The sequence below is a fragment of the Vipera ursinii genome (assembly GCF_947247035.1).
Source record: "Vipera ursinii genome assembly, chromosome: 15".
Classification (NCBI taxonomy): domain Eukaryota; kingdom Metazoa; phylum Chordata; class Lepidosauria; order Squamata; family Viperidae; genus Vipera; species Vipera ursinii.
The window spans coordinates 2,366,426-2,383,376 of record NC_139528.1 but is presented as its reverse complement, the minus strand read 5'-3'; the positions used below and the strand labels follow the sequence as shown (position 1 = coordinate 2,383,376).

Genomic DNA, 16,951 nt, shown 5'->3' with positions numbered 1-16,951 from the left:
CCACCTTGAAAGGAAAAAAAAAAGTGACTGTGCCGCTTGCATAGTTTAGGTCTTCACAGAAGACAGACGGGGGGAGAGCTGCCCTTCCTCCCCCCCGCCCCCCCCCCCAAAAAGAAAAGACTCTGGCTTAAACAGGCAAGCCGCTGCCTGTCCGCGCGGACCCCCTACGAGAACAATTTCATATAATCTATAGACACAGGTAATAAGGGTGCCTCTCTGTACAGCACACATACTAGAGATATGTACAGGGTCCCCCCCCCTCCGAAAGATCGGGTGTCCATCAAGGTCAAAAGGACGACGCGGACCACCCCCCCCTTCTCCCCGATCTCGGGCATCCAAAGCTCAGTTGGGACGCAACGCCCCTCTCCAAACGGGGCTCTTCCCGGACACCCCCCTCCCAACTTTCCCAAAAGAGCCAGGCTTACAATCAGTCCGTATCCTGACTCTTCCCGCCCCCCCACCCCCCCCAATCCTCACGAGTACGATCTTGCGGATACGTCCGCCAGCTTCTTCCGCTCGTCCGGGGACGAGACAAGATAGAGGGATACAGGACAGCGATGCAAAATCGCCGCCACGCTCAAGTAGTAGCAGAACGGGTGTGTTGTTTTTTTTTTAAAAAAAAAAAGGAAAAGAAAGGAGACATACAAACACACACCCCCTTGATTTTTTTTTTCCTTCCAAGGAGTCGGTGTGGGGGGGGGGGTTGCGTTTGTCTTAACTTCTGGAGCCTGCCTTTGAAAGCAGAGTCGTGTTCTTCTTCTTCGGCATGTTGGTGGACCGGAAAGCGGAGAAGATGCCAAAGTAGGAATCGTGATATCCGGTTTGCTGGAATGACCAGACGGAGGAGCGGTTATGGTTATTACGCTCGCATAAAACCCACTGTTCTCTTCTGCGACACCCCCACCCACCCCGCTTTCCCACCCAGCCGTGGGCCGTCTCAAGTGTCTCCCTCTGGAATTTCGAGGTGAATATACTTTGCTTGTTTCTCTGTGTCCGCCAACCAACAGCCAAGGAAACCTTGGGGAGGAGACCGGGCCTGTGTGGGGAGGGGGCGACTGCTGGCCCCCTCCTCCTCCTGCAGTCCACACAGCTAGGAGGCGAGGAGAATCATAAGGAAGAAAGCCACCGCCAGGGCGAAAGGCAAATGTTCCCATTTCGGACTGGTTCCGCTGATGCTCTTCTCCAGTTTGGGCATCTCTGGGTTAAAATGATCTGTATTTTGGGTGGGGGGGGTGGGAGGAAGAAGAGAGAAGAGAGAGAGAGAGAGAGAGGATTAAAAAGTGGTAGGGGGAAAAAAACAGAGGTGGAAGCATAGGGTGTGCCCTCTTCCCCTAGTCAATCCTGCTCAAAACGCTGTTTCTCAGCCGGGCGCCGCACAGAACGAGCGCCGCTGACGAGGGTCCGCCATCCCTCGCCCGGAAGGGGACAACTCACTACAGGCCCCTCAACCCCGTGGGACAATTCAACAAACACAAAAAAGTTAAATGAATTCCGACGGAACCGTGGCCAATAATAATAATAAAAATAATAACGACAACAGTAAAGTCGATCCAGAGCTACGAGAGTCGCAGCGATTTCCCGGCAAAAACGGGGTCCCCGATAATAACTGAACGAAAGTCGTCTTTGCTCCGACGCCGGAGGGTTTTTTAAGAACAGACTGGATAGCCATTTGTCTGAAACCGGGGTAGGGTCTTCCTGGTTGGACTAGAACAGAGGTCCCCAACTTTTGGAGCGACAGGGACCGGTTCGGTGGAAAGAGGTTTTTCCACCGACCGGAGGGCGCGTGGTTTTGTGTGCTGTCTACATCCCACCGACGGGGCTTTGCTTGTTTCTGCAGACCGGTTGCTGGCCTGCCGCGGCCCGGTACCGGTCCACGGACTGGGCGGTTGGGGACCCCTGGGCTAGATAGAAGACCTCCCGGGTCCCTTCCAACTCTGACATTCTGTTAAAAACGTTGAATTGTCCCGCGGCTGAGTTGGCCGTAGTGATTTGGCCGTGCGCGGCGAGCTGTCCTAGACTCATCCGCGACAGCTTCCAGAATTTGGGAGAATCCTGCGTCTCTTCCAGCAAGAGGCCCAATCCACAAGGGGGCAGGATGCTACGTTTTGGACGGGGAGGGGGGGGCGTCCCCAAGCCCGCAACCCCACTTTCCCGGGCAAAGATAGGTGGACACTCACCCAAATCCTCAATCTTCACTTCGGGCCCTATAGTGAACGGCGGAAGGGTTGATATTGCTCTGTCCCCAGAAAACGGCGCTGTGGGCAGGAAAGGGGGGGGAAGGCATTACTTCCAGGGGTGGTGGTGGGTTACTAGAGAGGACTGCCCCCCCCCACAAATTTTTGGCAGCCCCCTCCTCCTCCCAAGCCCCGACTACAAGCTCTTGCGAGGGGCGTGGCGCTTCAGCAACAGGCGACGTCAATTTTGGATCTTGCTTTCAATGAGTTGGGGAAGCGGAAACTGAAGGAGGCCAAGATAAAATTACTTTCCCCAGGTAGGTACTGAGATGCAGAGGGCCGCCTCGTGATAACGGAAGGGGAGAAAATCTCAGCCCTGCTGAGGACTAGCAGCTTGGATTGGACAAGGACAAAAGGACAGCCCGCAGTTTCTCAAGGGCGGGCGGGGTGAATTGTGTAGAAACAGATATGGAGAAGTCTTTGCCCCGGGAAGGGGGAAATGGAGGAAGAAAGAAAGAAAGAAGTCACTCACGGGAACGGCAGCAGACGAAAACTTTCATTCGCAAGCAGGACCGGCGGTGGTTATGCATCGGAGTGGCTGGGAAAAAAAATAAAATAATAATAACGAGGAGAGAATTGGAGGCGGTCGTTCGTCTCTGACCTGTGTCGTCCTCCTGACTTGGCAGGAAATAGATTTAATCCCCAGATGGGATGAGAGATTCCTGGGACGGAACCAGGCAGGGAAAATGAGGTGGGATGGATCAGTGGGGTGAGCAAGTTTGGGGAAACTTCCTGTTGTCTTCAGTCTTTTGAACAATGAGGACTAGAATCCTTCCTTCCTTCCTTCCTTCCTTCCTTCCTTCCTTCCTTCCTTCCTTCCTTCCCTCCCTCCCTCCCTCCCTCTCCTTCCTCCCTCCCATTTGGACCCTGATTCATATTTATGACGGTTACAGTGTCCCTTTCTTGCGACCTGCTGACCAGCCAACGGGGAAGATTTGTCATGGGGCAGAATTTGTTATTTTGCTTTCTTTGGAAATCCACCCAAATGGCCCAGACTGATCCATCTTCAGGTAGTCCTCGGCTTACGACCAAAAATCCTGTCCCTAAGCAAGGCGGTGTTTCAAGTGAACGGTGCTTGTTTTTGCAACCTGTCTTGCTGCGGTTGTTAAACGAACCAATCGAACGGGACCCTAAAATGTGGGGGATAAGCCTCTTGGGACTCCTTAGAAAGTCATCCCCGCCCCCAATTGCAAATGTTTTTGTGCAAAAAAGAAATAAAATTCCTTTTATAACAAATTTATATCACCGAAGGTTGAGGGCTCCATAAAAGACACTAGGCCTCAGAAGCCTAAAGATGGCTTGGTCAAGGGCTCCCCCTAGTGGACCAAAAGCATATTCTCCTGCTTAGCTGAGCCTGAACTAAACTGCAAAAGAATTAAATCCTAGTTTAGTTTTGCATTTTGAAGGTTTGCACCACCCGTGGACAAGAACCCTGCCGTCACTTCAAGCCTAAATGGCCTCAACTCTGGGTAGTCCTCGGCTTATGACCGTAACTGGGAACTGGGTCCATCGCTAAGCGAATCCAGCTCCCTCTATGGACTTCGCTTGTCGGAAGCTGGCTGGGAAAGGCTGATCACACGACCCTAGGACACTGCAATTGTTGTAAATACAATTTCTGATTCCATGACCGTGGAGATGCTGCAGTGGTCATAAGTCCGAGGATTGGCATTAAGTCACTGGTTTCAGCACCGTCGTAACTCCAAACGGTTGTTAAAGGAATGGTGGTAAGTCAAGGACTTGTGAGGGAGTGGGTTGTCTGAATTCACCCTACATGAAGCCCCTTATCCTGCATTAAACCATCATTTTATGGTCAACAAACTGTTATATACAAGACATCACCCAGTGGTCCTGGGGGGTGGGGGTGGAGAAACCCTTTTAATTTGGTGTTTGATTTCTCCCATTGGGGATGCTCAAGACGGGCGCATGTCCCACTACATCGTTATCACTTAACTGGAACGACAAGGCCTGAATCTAGGATGTGACGTGGGGTCTTCATGACCGACAAAACCCTGATCAACCCATTTTTGCATGAATTCATCCAAGAGGCTGAGCTTGCCAGCTGGGAAGCCGACAGTCTGGGTTCGAGACACAAGCACCTTGCCACGGGGTGAGCGCTCCCGTTCCTTGCTCCAGCTCCCTTGGCCAAGAAAGGGAGGAGAGCAGTGCCCCCTAGTGTTGGATATGACTGGACACTCTTTACCTTTTCATAAGGGGAGGTAAATTTCCTTCCGGGCATCAACAACAGTTTTTGGAATGCAACAGGGTACTTATAAGTTTTTGGAATGCAACAGGGTACTTATAAGTTTTTGGAATGCAACCCAAAGGAAAAACACATCCCACCAATGAATGATTAGGGCAAAGGAGACCAAGGCGCTCAACTCACAGATGTAGTAGTATTCGTGTCCAGCGTGGAATTCATAACCCAGCGAGAAGGCACTGTAACGCTGGAACTTCTCCGAGAACTTGATGGGGCTGTGTGGGGCGCGAGGCCGGTTGCATTCCCAGCGTTTGAAGCCTTGGCTGATGTCGCACGCCTGGTACCCCTCCAGGCTCACCATGTAGAGGATGTACTGTTCCATGCGCCCCTCGGGCACCGAGGTGTTGTAATGGGGGCAATAGATGTCCAGGTAGTCGTTGACGTTCACCTGGACCGTGTAACCCTCTCGCCGTAAGCTGTAGGAGGAGGAGAAGGTTAGCTTGGGAAGATCCAGGAGGAGTTAGGCTGAGGAAGGAGCTTCCCACAAAGAGCTTATCAACATGGGTATCTGTACATGTACAGAGTGTGTTTCTCTCCCCCCCCCAATCCTGGAAAGATAGATTGCAAGGCGAAATTAAAGAAAAAGAAGAGTGGGGCGGGAGGAGGAAAGAGGGAAGGATGGAAGGAGTGCGTGAGGAGGAGAAGGAAGGAGGGGAAGGCGAGATGGAGAAGGAAAAATGGAAGGAAGGTGTGGATGAGAAGGAGGAGGAGGAGGAGAAGGGACGTAGGGAGGGAGGGAGGAAAAAAGCAGATAAGGAGGAGTGGGCAAAAAGGAGGAAAGAAAGAGATGAAGGAAGGAAGGAAGGGAAGAATGGGTGAAAAGGAGGGGGGAAAGGAAGGAAGGGAAGCAGGAAGGAAGGAAAACAAAAGAAAGAAAGAAAGAAAGAAAGAAAGAAAGAAAGAAAGAAAGAAAGAAAGAAAGAAAAAAGACAAAAAGAAAGAAAGAAAGAAAGAAGAAAGAAAGAAAGGGAAAGGAAGGAAGGAAGGAAGGAAGGAAGGAAGGAAGGAAGGAAGGAAGAGAAAGAGAGAGAAAGGGAAGGGAGGAAGGAATTTATTATTTCCTTATTTATCTTCTCTAGAAGAAGCCAATCAGCCAGGCTGACCTACACAACCTCCTGATCCAAACCTTGTTTATTTATTGGGGGGAGAAAAAAAAAACGGCCCTCCACTACTTTATAATCCATTTATCCAAACAGACACCCAGCTCGCTCTGGAATGTCCTTGCTTCAAATGACATACAGTGATTCTCCTCCCGCAGGGGTGGGGGTCCCTCCAACCACCCCCTCCCCGTCCACCGGTGATGGACAGCTCCTTAAATTGGACTGGACGGCAGTCTCCAGTCTTCTTGCTCCAAGTAGCCACAAGGTTGGCGAAGCCTTCACCGCCACTTCCAGGAGAGAGGGCGAGATTTCTCGTCTGCCCACATTTGTGACCCTGAAGTTTGCCTCGACATATTTACTTTGCTGAATTTGCTGATGGCGCAAACACACACACACACACACACACACACACACACACAATAAGCACCTACGTGCAATTTCTATCCATGCCTGCAATTATATGCGATAAAGACATACGTGCAATTTATACTTGCCGAGGTGCTGTTTTCCATGCCGTTTTATTTATTTCAGAATGTTTACTTTCCTCGTCTAAAACGTGGGCACGGGGCAAAATTCTTGGGAAGCGCGCGCGCACACACACACCCACACAAAATCCATGAGGGGCTTTCAGCATTTCTGCCCGGCCCTGCCTCACGTGTGCACCTGATTCCAATCCCTATGTCTTGAGGACTAGAAACCTAAGGGCAGCACCAGAATTTAGGGAGGCTGATATGCATTTCGGACTCATTAGTCCTCATCAGTCAGTCATACCCTTCGAATCTCAGAAGGGTATGACTGACTGATGAGGACTAATGAGTCCGAAATGCATATCAGCCTCCCTAAATTCTTTGTTAGTAATTTAAACAAATATATATATATATATATATATATAAATATATATATATATATATATATATATATATATATATATATATATATATATATATATATATATATACACACACACACACGTATAACGTATACGTATGTATTTATAAAACTGTACAGATATATTTTCACATTCCCCCCAAGCATGTAGCCCACCAACTAATAAAAGCACAGGTGGTCCTTGACTTAGGACTGTAATGTATGTCATGCTAGTCCTAAAATGGGTCTGTCACGTGACCACATCCAACTAGATGAGTATGTTTGCAGCGGTTGTTAAACGAAGCAATGGCGTCAAGGGCCGGGTTTTCCAATAAAACCGTTGTAAAATGCAGCCAGGTGCCTTTAAAACAGGAATCTCCAACCTCGGCAACTTTAAGACTTGTGGACTTCAACTCCCAGAATTCCTCAGCCAGGCAAGTTTAACACTTGTGGACTTCTGGGAATTGGAGTCCACAAGTGTTAAACTTGCCTGGCTGAGGAATTCTGGGAGTTGAAGTCCACAAGTCTTAAAGATGCCGAGGCTGGAGACCGCCCCTGCCTTAAAACGCCACAAACCCCCATAAACGTGACTTTGGACAGTTGCTAAGCAACCAGTCGCAAGTCGAGGACTATACCTCAACGGAGAATTTAAATGAATTGGGAATCCTGCCGATCTAAGGGGATTTAATTTTGGTCCCCCCCCCGAAAGGGATCAAGTCTCGCTGTAACTGGGGCGGGGGAGAGGGGGTTTAAGCCCACGGCGAAAAGCCTCCAGGCCTTGGACAAGCCCGCTTGGTAAACTGTGATTCAACCACGTTCTCTTTTTTTCCTTCCTTCCTTCCTTCCTTCCTTCCTTCCTTCCTTCCTTCCTTCCTTCCTTCCTTCCTTCCTTCCTTCCTTCCTTCCCTCCCTCCCTCCTTTCCTCCTTGTCAATTCAGGAACAATTTGTTTTATTTTTCGCCGGATTTTTGGCAGGCGCCCCCCCGTTGCTTTTTCAATGTGGCTCTTCCTTCTGTTTACCGCGCGACGTGTTTTCAGATGGAATTTAACAAGAAAAAGGCCCAAAAAAATATTTTTTTTATTGCAAATGCTTCTGCTCTAAAAGCCGTTTCGGTACCTTAGCAAGGTAAAGCGGGGGGGGGATCAAAAAGAGAAAAAGCAACGCAACATGAACAGCCGCACCTGTTTACAACAGGTTTACAACAGTTCGTTTACAGTGAGCCAAGTTACGACGGCACTGAAAAGACGGACTTAGGATCGGTTCTCACACTTACGACCGTTGCAGCAGCCCCCCCAGGGTCATGTGGTCAAAGGTCAGACACTTGGCAACCCCTCTTAAAGCCTGCTGGCTGGGGGATTCTGGGAGTTGGAAGTCCTCCCCTCTTAAAGCAGGCTGGCTGAGGAATTCTGGGAGTTGGAAGTCCTCCCCTCTTAAAGCAGGCTGGCTGGGGGATTCTGGGAGTTGGAAGTCCTCCCCTCTTAAAGCAGGCTGGCTGAGGAATTCTGGGAGTTGGAAGTCCTCCCCTCTTAAAGCAGGCTGGCTGGGGGATTCTGGGAGTTGAAGTCCTCCCCTCTTAAAGCCTGCTGGCTGAGGAATTCTGGGAGTTGGAAGTCCTCCCCTCTTAAAGCAGGCTGGCTGGGGGATTCTGGGAGTTGGAAGTCCTCCCCTCTTAAAGCAGGCTGGCTGGGGGATTCTGGGAGTTGGAAGTCCTCCCCTCTTAAAGCAGGCTGGCTGAGGAATTCTGGGAGTTGGAAGTCCTCCCCTCTTAAAGCAGGCTGGCTGGGGGATTCTGGGAGTTGGAAGTCCTCCCCTCTTAAAGCAGGCTGGCTGAGGAATTCTGGGAGTTGGAAGTCCTCCCCTCTTAAAGCAGGCTGGCTGGGGGATTCTGGGAGTTGAAGTCCTCCCCTCTTAAAGCCTGCTGGCTGAGGAATTCTGGGAGTTGGAAGTCCTCCCCTCTTAAAGCAGGCTGGCTGGGGGATTCTGGGAGTTGAAGTCCTCCCCTCTTAAAGCCTGCTGGCTGGGGGATTCTGGGAGTTGGAAGTCCTCTCCTCTTAAAGCCTGCTGGCTGGGGGATTCTGGGAGTTGAAGTTTTGAAGTTCCTAGGGTTCAGAGGCAAGCAAGCAAGCACCAGCGATTGGCTTAGCATCTGCCGAAGCGGCTTTTCACGTTCAGAAACCAGATTTTTCTCCTCCCAGGTTTGCGAACCTGGCCTCTTTGCCTTGCCCCCCACCGAGGGGAGGGCTTCCCTGGCCCCCAGGGTTGCCTTGAAGAGGACTAGTGGGATCTGGGGCTCAAGAGGATGCCGGCCTCCTTCCCTGCAGGGACTCTTGAAGAAGAAGCCGCAGAGTGTCAAGAGGTACTAATTGCAATCTTCGCAAAGCAATTAAGGCAAGTGGGAAAAGCAGGCAATTGGGGGGGGGGATAGAATCCGGAGGAGACATCCCGGGGTAAGCAGTTTTCCTTTACCCTTCGGCCGCTTTTTCCTCTGCTGAGGTAGCACAAGGACTTTCTTTCTTTCTTTCTTTCTTTCTTTCTTTCTTTCTTTCTTTCTTTCTTTCTTTCTTTCTTTCTCTTTCTTTCTTTCCTTTCTTTCCTCTCTTTCTTTCTTCTTTCTTTCTTTCTTTCTTTCTTTCTCACTTTCTCACTTTCTTTCTTTCTCTCTTTCTCTTTCTTTTTCTTTCTCTCTTTCCTCTTTTTCTTTCTTCCCTCCTTCCTTCCTACCCTCCTTTCCTTCTCCTTCTCATCCACTCCTCCTTCCTTCCTCATCTCTTCTTCCTCTTTTTCCTTCTTTTCACCCATTCCTCTTCACCCATTCCTCTTCACCCTATCCACCCTTCCTTCACTTTCTTCTCCTTCTCATCCGCTCCTCCTTCCTCTCCACCCTTCCTTCCTTCCTTTCCTTCTCTTTCTCCCGCACTCCTCCCTTCTTCCTCTCTTTCCTTTCCACCCAATACTCCTCCCTATCCACTTTTCCTTCCTCCCTCCCTCCCTCCCTCCGAAAAAACCCGAAAAACTAAAAAAACAGCCAGCAAAGACACCCCAATCACAAAATAGCATCTTATTCACCCCTCCCTCCCTCCCCATCCTTCTTTTTTAATTCTCACGCCAGCCCACAAAAGTCTCTTTTACAGGCTGTTGTTGTTCCAGCTTCAACCTTGCAAGGCAATTTCGTGGGAACCCGGCTCATGGGCCGGGGATGATGGGCCCTGCAATTCCAGAGGATGCTGGGCTGCTGGATGCTGCCGGCTTTCGCACGCTCGCTGGCTGGGGTTCAGAAAGCCAGGAGCGCCTGTGTTCCCCCCGTTTTTCGCTTCCATACCGCCGCTAATCCTGTTGCCCAATTCCGGCAAATGGGGTTTCTCTCGGGAGCCTCCATTATGCTGATCCTGTGTCACAAGCCGGCTCTGATCTGCTCCGCGGAGGCCCCCGCCGGGCCTAATCGGGGTCCGCTTTGATAATTGTGACAGTCTGAGACGTGGCCCGCTGACACGCACACGCCGAGCCCAAGGCTCGCCAATTAATTAGCTTCCGTGCAAAAGCCAGGGAAAACGCCGCAGCACAAATGGAAGGAATCGCGGCGACATCTGCAATGGTGCATTGAGGTTATAAAATAAAATAAAATAAAATAAAATAAAATAAAATAAAATAAAATAAAATAAAATAAAATGAGACTCTCTCTTCTCTTCCTTCCCCTTCTCCAACCTGGCTTTCGGCCTCCGTCAGGTTGCCTAAAAAAAAAAAAAAAGCCACCTTGCAAAACTGCAGAGCACGCGTGCTTCGCAAAACATGCGACCGCAAGCCGGAGAACGTTTTTAAAAAGCCGTTAAGGAGAAAAAGCCCAAACCGACGACCGTCGTGAGTTCTGAACCACGTAAAAAGGGCCTCTAAATGTTGGTGGTTGGTTGTTGTTGTTTTTTTTTTTCCCTTTCCTCATCCTGCCCCGTCACTTTTCCTTGCGTGTTGGTGACATCCTGGAGTGTCACAACCTGGAGAAGAGAGAAGGATTTTCCTGCCCCGGGAGATTTCCAGCCAAAGGTTCAAAAGGCCCTCTGTGCATGCTCAGAAGCTGTTTTTTTTGGGGGGGGGGTAGGGTGGGGTTTGAGCCTTCTTCACCAGCTAGGTTTCTTGGCGAGGCACCGCATCCAGACGATCTCCAAGGAAAAACCGGCTTTTGCCATCTGTCGCCTCGGAATTGGAAAAAAATAAAATAAAAATAAAAATTGGAAAAGACTCCAGCGTGGGGGCGTTGTTTTTCCCTTCGGGCTGGAAGGAGATAAGATGGCCCAAATTGGGGGGGGGGGGTGATTTGCCCTGCTCCGGATCTGCCTGCAGCCATTCCCGTTCTTCTCCCGAAGCATCTGCCATGCCAACTTTTCTGGAACATGCCAGCTCTTCCCACCAAGCTAAGATTCACGCCTGGAAAAATTCCTGGGGATTTTGGTCTCTGACAAGCCTGGACGGCCCGTGGTTAAAAAAAACGCAAGCCGAGTGAGTCAGATCCTGCCTCCGTTGGCACCATCAAGCCATGGTTGGGAAGTTTGACACAGGGTGGGGAAGGGGCATCGTGGTTTGCAAAACCCAGCTTTGAGGCTCGGCTCGGCCTGGCTGTATTTAAATCCCGTTTCGGTCACCACGATGTAAAAAAGATGTTGAGACTCTGGAAAGAGTGCAGAGAAGAGCAACTAAGATGATCAGGGGGCTGGAGGCTAAAACATATGAAGAACGGTTGCAGGAATTGGGGATGTCTGGTTTAATGAAGAGAAGGACCAGGGGGGACGTGATAGCAGTCTTCCAGTATCTCAGGGGTTGCCCCAAAGAAGAAGGAGTCAAGCTATTCTCCAAAGCGCCTGAAGGCAAAGACGAGAAGCAACGAACGGATGGAAACTCAACAAGGAGAGAAGCAACCTGGAACTAAGGAGAAACTTCCTAACAGTGAGGACAATTGACCAGTGGAACCACCTGCCTCCAGAAGCGGTGAATGCTCCAACGCTGGAAGTTCTTAAGAAGAGATTGGACAGCCCTTGGTCTGAAATGGTACAGGGTTTCCTGCCTCAGCAGGGGGTTGGACTAGATGACCTCCAAGGTCCCTTCCAACTTTGTTATTATTATTATGACCTCCAAGGTCCCTTCCAACATCATCATCATCATCATTCAATTGCAAAAGGCAGCTTGATTCGGAAGAGCTTAAATCCTACGACAAGGCCACATCAAACCACAACCCCTCTGCCTATCCCAGGTCCTTGGGAAAGGCTGGACAAAAATGCCAAATCCAGTCTAAACATCTGGCTGGCTGTGTCACAGACCATAATAAAGAGCAATTGAACATGGCATTGACAAACCCCATCGGTCAACTGCAAAAGGCTGCTTGACATTTTTGAACAGCTTCAATCCTTCAAATCCTTTAACACCATCAAAGCACATCTGCCCACCTCTGGTCCTTGGGAAAGACTGAAGAGGGGGACAAAATTGCCAAATCCATCCTGAACATCTGGCTGACCGTGCCACGAACCGTAATCAATATATAAATAAAAAAGGAACCATAAACATCAGCCCTTTTTCAAGCGAGGCTGAACTCTTTCAAACACCCTGACTGGATTTGCAAATTTTTAGATTTTTTTTCCCCCCAAAGCCTCCTGAGACCAGCTGGGCACCGATGATGGCTTATTCAACAAGCCACGGTTTGCTGAGATGAAGCAAGCCGGCTCGGCCTTAGCGCCCCCAAAGGGAGGGGGGAAAATAAACCAAACCAACCAGAAAAATAATTAGTAAATCAGGAGTCTGTCTCACTTAGCAAAGGAAATTAAGCTCAAAGGAATTTGGCCATTCGGCTCTCGATTTAATTTATTTTATTAGGTTTTATTTTGCTTTTAACGGCAAAGAGAACCACTTCTGCTTATTTTTTTTTCCTTCTCCTTCTTCTCTTCCCTCCTCCCCAAGCCTTGTTGGCAATTTGGAATAGGTAGGGGCGAAAGGGGGGGAGGTCACCCCAACACCCCCCCTCACCCTAATCCTAAATAGAAAGCTTATCTCCAAATTGAGATAGTCCCTTTTAATGAAAATAAACCAGCTAAATAGATGCTTGTTTCGTCTTTTGCAGATAGACTGCATCTGCTTGGGGAGGCTCCCTTTTCCTCCCCTAAGAAGACCTGACTTGAGCCTCCTGAGGCTGGGAAAGTGCAGGTAGACTGCCTCTGCTCAAGGAGGCCCCATTTCCCTCTCCTAAGAAGGCCTGACGTGGGCCTCCTGCTGATGCTGGGAAAGGGCAGGTAGACTGCCTTTGCTTCGGGAGGCTCTATCCGTCCCTTTAACCCTGCAAGAGACCCTGACTTGGGCCTCCCGCTGTTGCTGGGAAAGCGCAGGTAGACGGCCTCTGCTTGAGGAGGCTCGATTCCACCCTTAAACCCCGCAAGAGAACCCTTGCCTTGCATCTCCTATTGACCTTGGGGGAGAGCGCAGGTAGACTGCCTCTACTAAGGAGGCTCTATCCTTCCCTTTCTCTCTCTCTCTCTCTCTCTCTCCCCTGCCCCAAAGAGACTCTTGCCTTCCAAAAACACAGGCTGCGGACGTCTCCTGTGGAATTTCGGCCTGCTCGGCGTAAGGTATATAAAGACATTTCAAGCAAGCTTTCGCAAGGCGCCAGCAGCGCAATCGGTTGTCGCTTGGTGCCGAAGTGTGCGGGGAACACCTAGTCAGTTCCCTCTGCGGGGGGGTGGTCCGCTGGGGCTTGGCCCGGACCCCAGGGGAGCCTCTCCTGCCACGGGCTTATTAAACGACAAAACAGGCTGGTAAACAGCCCCGATAATAATGCTGGGGGTTAGAGAGAGATGCTTCTCCCACGGGGAGCCGTGCGCGCAACGCTCCGACAAGCCAGGCAGAAGTGAGAAAAACACAAAGTTAAGCCCGCTTGCCCTTCTCCAGAACAAGATTTCCCCCCCCCCCCACAGACACACACACACTTTTAAATCTGCAAGGGTTAGGATAAAAGCCTTAGAAAAGGAACCAAATGGGGAGGGGGGGAAAACACTCTGTACATGCCCAGAGGGAGAGGCAGCAGACAGGTGGAGGGAGACAGAGAGAGACTCACAGAGCAGAGAAAGAGGGAAGATGGGACTTGAGAGAGAGAGAGAGAGAGAGGAGGAAGATGAGAGAAAGAAAAAGAGAGAGAAGCAAGAGAGAAAGAGAGAGAGAAAGAAAAAGAGAGAGAAGAAAGAGAGAGAGAGAAAAGAAAGAGGAGAGAAAGAGAAAGAGAGAGAGAGAAGAGGAGAGAAAGAGAAAGAAAAAGAGAGAGAGAGAAGAAAGAGGAGAGAAAGAGAAAGAGCGAGAGAGAAGAAAGAGACAGAGAAAGAGGGGTAACCAAGTGGGAGACGGGACTTGAGAGAGAGAGAGAGAGAGAGAGAGAGAGAGAGAGAGAGAGGAGAAAGAGGAGAGAAAGAAAAAGAGAGAGAAGAAAGAGGAGAGAAAGAGAGAGAGAAGAAAGAGGAGAGAAAGAGAGAGGAGAGAAAGAGAAAGAGAGAGAAAGAGAGAGAGAAAGAGAGAGAGAAAGAGAGAGAGAAAGAGAGAGAGAGAGAGAGAAGCACTCTGCACATGTCCAGAAGAACTCTGACCCTCTGGGAAGGTGACGCCTTGCAGCCAGCAATGGGCAGCATGCAAACTTAATAAATAAAAACAAAATAGAAACAGAAGCCGGCATGGGGGAAATGCAGGCGGTCGCAATGATTTAGTTTTACAACAGTCCTGCAAGGCAGGCTAGGCGGAATAGGGACAGGCAAAGGGCCACCCCTCCCCTTCCCGGTCTGAGGCCATCTTTGGCGTTTTTTGCAAATTCTGGGAGCATTAAAAAAAAAGCAATTAGAAAGACAGAGAGGGAGGAAAAAAAAATAGGAGAAAAAGATCGATCCGGCACGGATTACAGCCATTTGTATGGAGATAAATGCCTCTGTGCATGCTTAAAGATTTTTTCTAAGTGGAAAGAGCTGTCTCTTCCGGCGAAGGCGCTGTTTATTCAGAATATTAAGCCCCCCCAAAATGGGGCTGTGCCAGGGAAGAATCTTAAACCAATTTGCACATAAGCCTTTTAGGCCGATTTGCATTTCAAGAAACAAAGCCTCTTTTTAAATTCTGTATATTATATCTCTCTCTGTGTGTCTGTATACATATATGTCTATGTATATGTGTGCATATATGTATACATATATGTGCATGTGTGTGCATATACATATATGAAAATATATGGGTATGTGTATACATGTGTATGTATGTATATCTGTATGTAGATCTATATGTATGTCTCTGTGTGCGTGCACGTGCGCGCGTGCAGAAGACCTCCAAGGTCCCTCCCATGTCTGTTATTCTGAGCAGGGGGTTGGACTAGATGACCTTGGAGGTCCCTCCCAACTCTACTATCCTGTTTTTCCGACTCCAGAATTGTGTCTGAATCGGATGCAACCTGCAGGGAGCCTGGGAGAATTTGGAAACGGCTTTGTCCTCCCAACAGCCCCTCCCTCCAAAGGGTGTCCAACATTCCCCCCCCCGACTTTCTTAGCCTCAGCTTTGCCGTACAACGTGCTGCGCACTTGCCGGTTGTACGAAAGGACACCATAACTCAACTGTAGCTGGAGAGTTGCTTGGCTGCCTTTCCTGTGTTTAAACACTGCCGCAGCGGCGCTGGGGGAAGGGAGCAAACGAGAGCTGTGGCAAGGGGAAGCAAAGGATCTGACCGCCGGGTTCAGACGCCACTGTCCTACCTCACAGGGCTGCTGTGTCACCTTTTAAGGCTTGCCCGTTGAGGCTGCGAAATTTGCAGCAAGACTCTTTAAGGACGGGTCTCGCCTTTGCATGAGGCAAGTAGGCCGGGACCAGCCTGAAACACTCAGAACGGACAGTCCTTGATTTACAATGGCTTGTTTAGCGACCGTTCAAAGTTACGACACCGGGAAAAGTGACTTCGGACCGTTTTTCACACTTAACAACTGTCGCAGCAGCAGCCCGTGGTCACGTGACCGAAATTCAGACGTGTGACTCAAATTTACAACGGTCGCCACGTCCCCAGGGGTCACGTGACTTCCCCCCTTTTGTGACCTTCCGACCGGTGAAGTCCCTTGGTGGGAAGCCGGATGCATTTAAGGACCACGTGACCGACTGAACAACCGCGGGGATTCGCTGAAGAACCGTGGCAAGAAAAGGTCGTAAAACAGGGCGAAATCCACTCAACCGTTGGGAATGTTGGGCTCCATTGTGTCGTTAAGCCAAGGACAAAACCCCCCCCCAATACGCCGATTTGTCTAATCGTGCAACAATTAGGAAGGGGGGAATGCGTTTTATTTATTTATTTAACCGCTTCCAACAACGTTTGCGATAATGGTGGATTTGCAACAATATTAAATTGCAAAATATTATCTGGCAACAATGAAGGCTCACGATTTCGGGGCGGGGGAAAGGGTGCTGCTTCGGCCTGGCACCGGGTCGGGAGAAAGCCTAAAACGTTCCTCGGAATAAAATGCCAGCCTGTTTATCGTGAGCAGATGGGTATTTGGTGACGAGCCTCTACCTGCAGAGGCAGTCTATCTCGGAGAAGCGAAGGACGGACGGACAGCAAAAAAAAAAATTGCTGTGGGTGAGCCTTGCTCTCTCTCTCCCCCCCACTCCCCCGTGGGAAGCTCACAGGAGCCACACCCCCACCCCACCCCCACCCCAGCTTGGCCGAGGAAGAGTTAAGCCCCCAGGCGGAATGGAGAAGCTGTTGCTTCTGCACGGCTGAGTTTTTAGAGCAGCTTTTACGGCGATGACACTTTCCATCATCCTGTCACGAGCTGGGCGGGCGAAGGGGAAGGCTGGCAGGGCTACTGCAGGCCAGGCATGGCGCCCAGGACCCAGGACCACCCCCCCCATAGGCTTTGGCAGGGAGGAAGAAAGGAACAGGAACACGGGGGGGGGGGGCGGGAAAGACACAGGATGCAGCCCGTGCCAGCCAGAGACGGGCACAGGGTGGGTGCCGCAGCGGGCAGCTTGTCACGGAGGGAAAATGGAGCGGGATGTTGCAAATGCTCCAAAAGGTTGCATTGTGTCCACCTGGGATAGATAGATAGAGACAGACAGACAGAAAGAAAGACAGAATGAATCACAGAATGATTGAGATAGATAGATAGATAGATAGATAGATAGATAGATAGATAGATAGATAGATAGATAGATAGATAGATAGACAGACAGACAGACAGACAGACAGACAGACAGACAGACAGACAGACAGATGAAAATGATAGAAAAGATAGCGGAGAATGATAGGATATAGATGATAGATAGATAGATAGATAGATAGATAGATAGATAGATAGATAGATAGATAGATAGATAGATGCTAGCTAGACAGGGAGATGAGAGATTAGATAGAGATGAGAGATTAGCTAGATAGATGATTAGACAGACAGACAGAGTGACTGAGGGAGATTTTACACACACACACACACAGAAAGAGAGAGAGAGAGAGAGAGAG

The 16,951-nt window shown here is 49.8% G+C and overlaps 1 protein-coding gene across 1 annotated transcript in view; it reads right to left on the bottom strand.

Annotated features, from left to right (window-relative positions):
- Positions 1 to 482: 482 nt before the first annotated feature.
- Positions 483 to 16,951, bottom strand: part of LOC310647135 (ephrin-A3-like) — a 29,442-nt gene continuing 12,973 nt past the window's right edge. Inside the window, exons 2-5 of the mRNA XM_083374120.1 lie at positions 4,618 to 4,907; positions 2,707 to 2,772; positions 2,178 to 2,255; positions 483 to 1,212 (exon numbers count right to left, since the gene is read on the bottom strand). Of these exons, the coding sequence (XP_083230246.1) occupies positions 1,091 to 1,212; positions 2,178 to 2,255; positions 2,707 to 2,772; positions 4,618 to 4,907 (556 nt within the window). The 3' untranslated portion in view covers positions 483 to 1,090. The remainder of the gene's footprint in view (positions 1,213 to 2,177; positions 2,256 to 2,706; positions 2,773 to 4,617; positions 4,908 to 16,951) is intronic.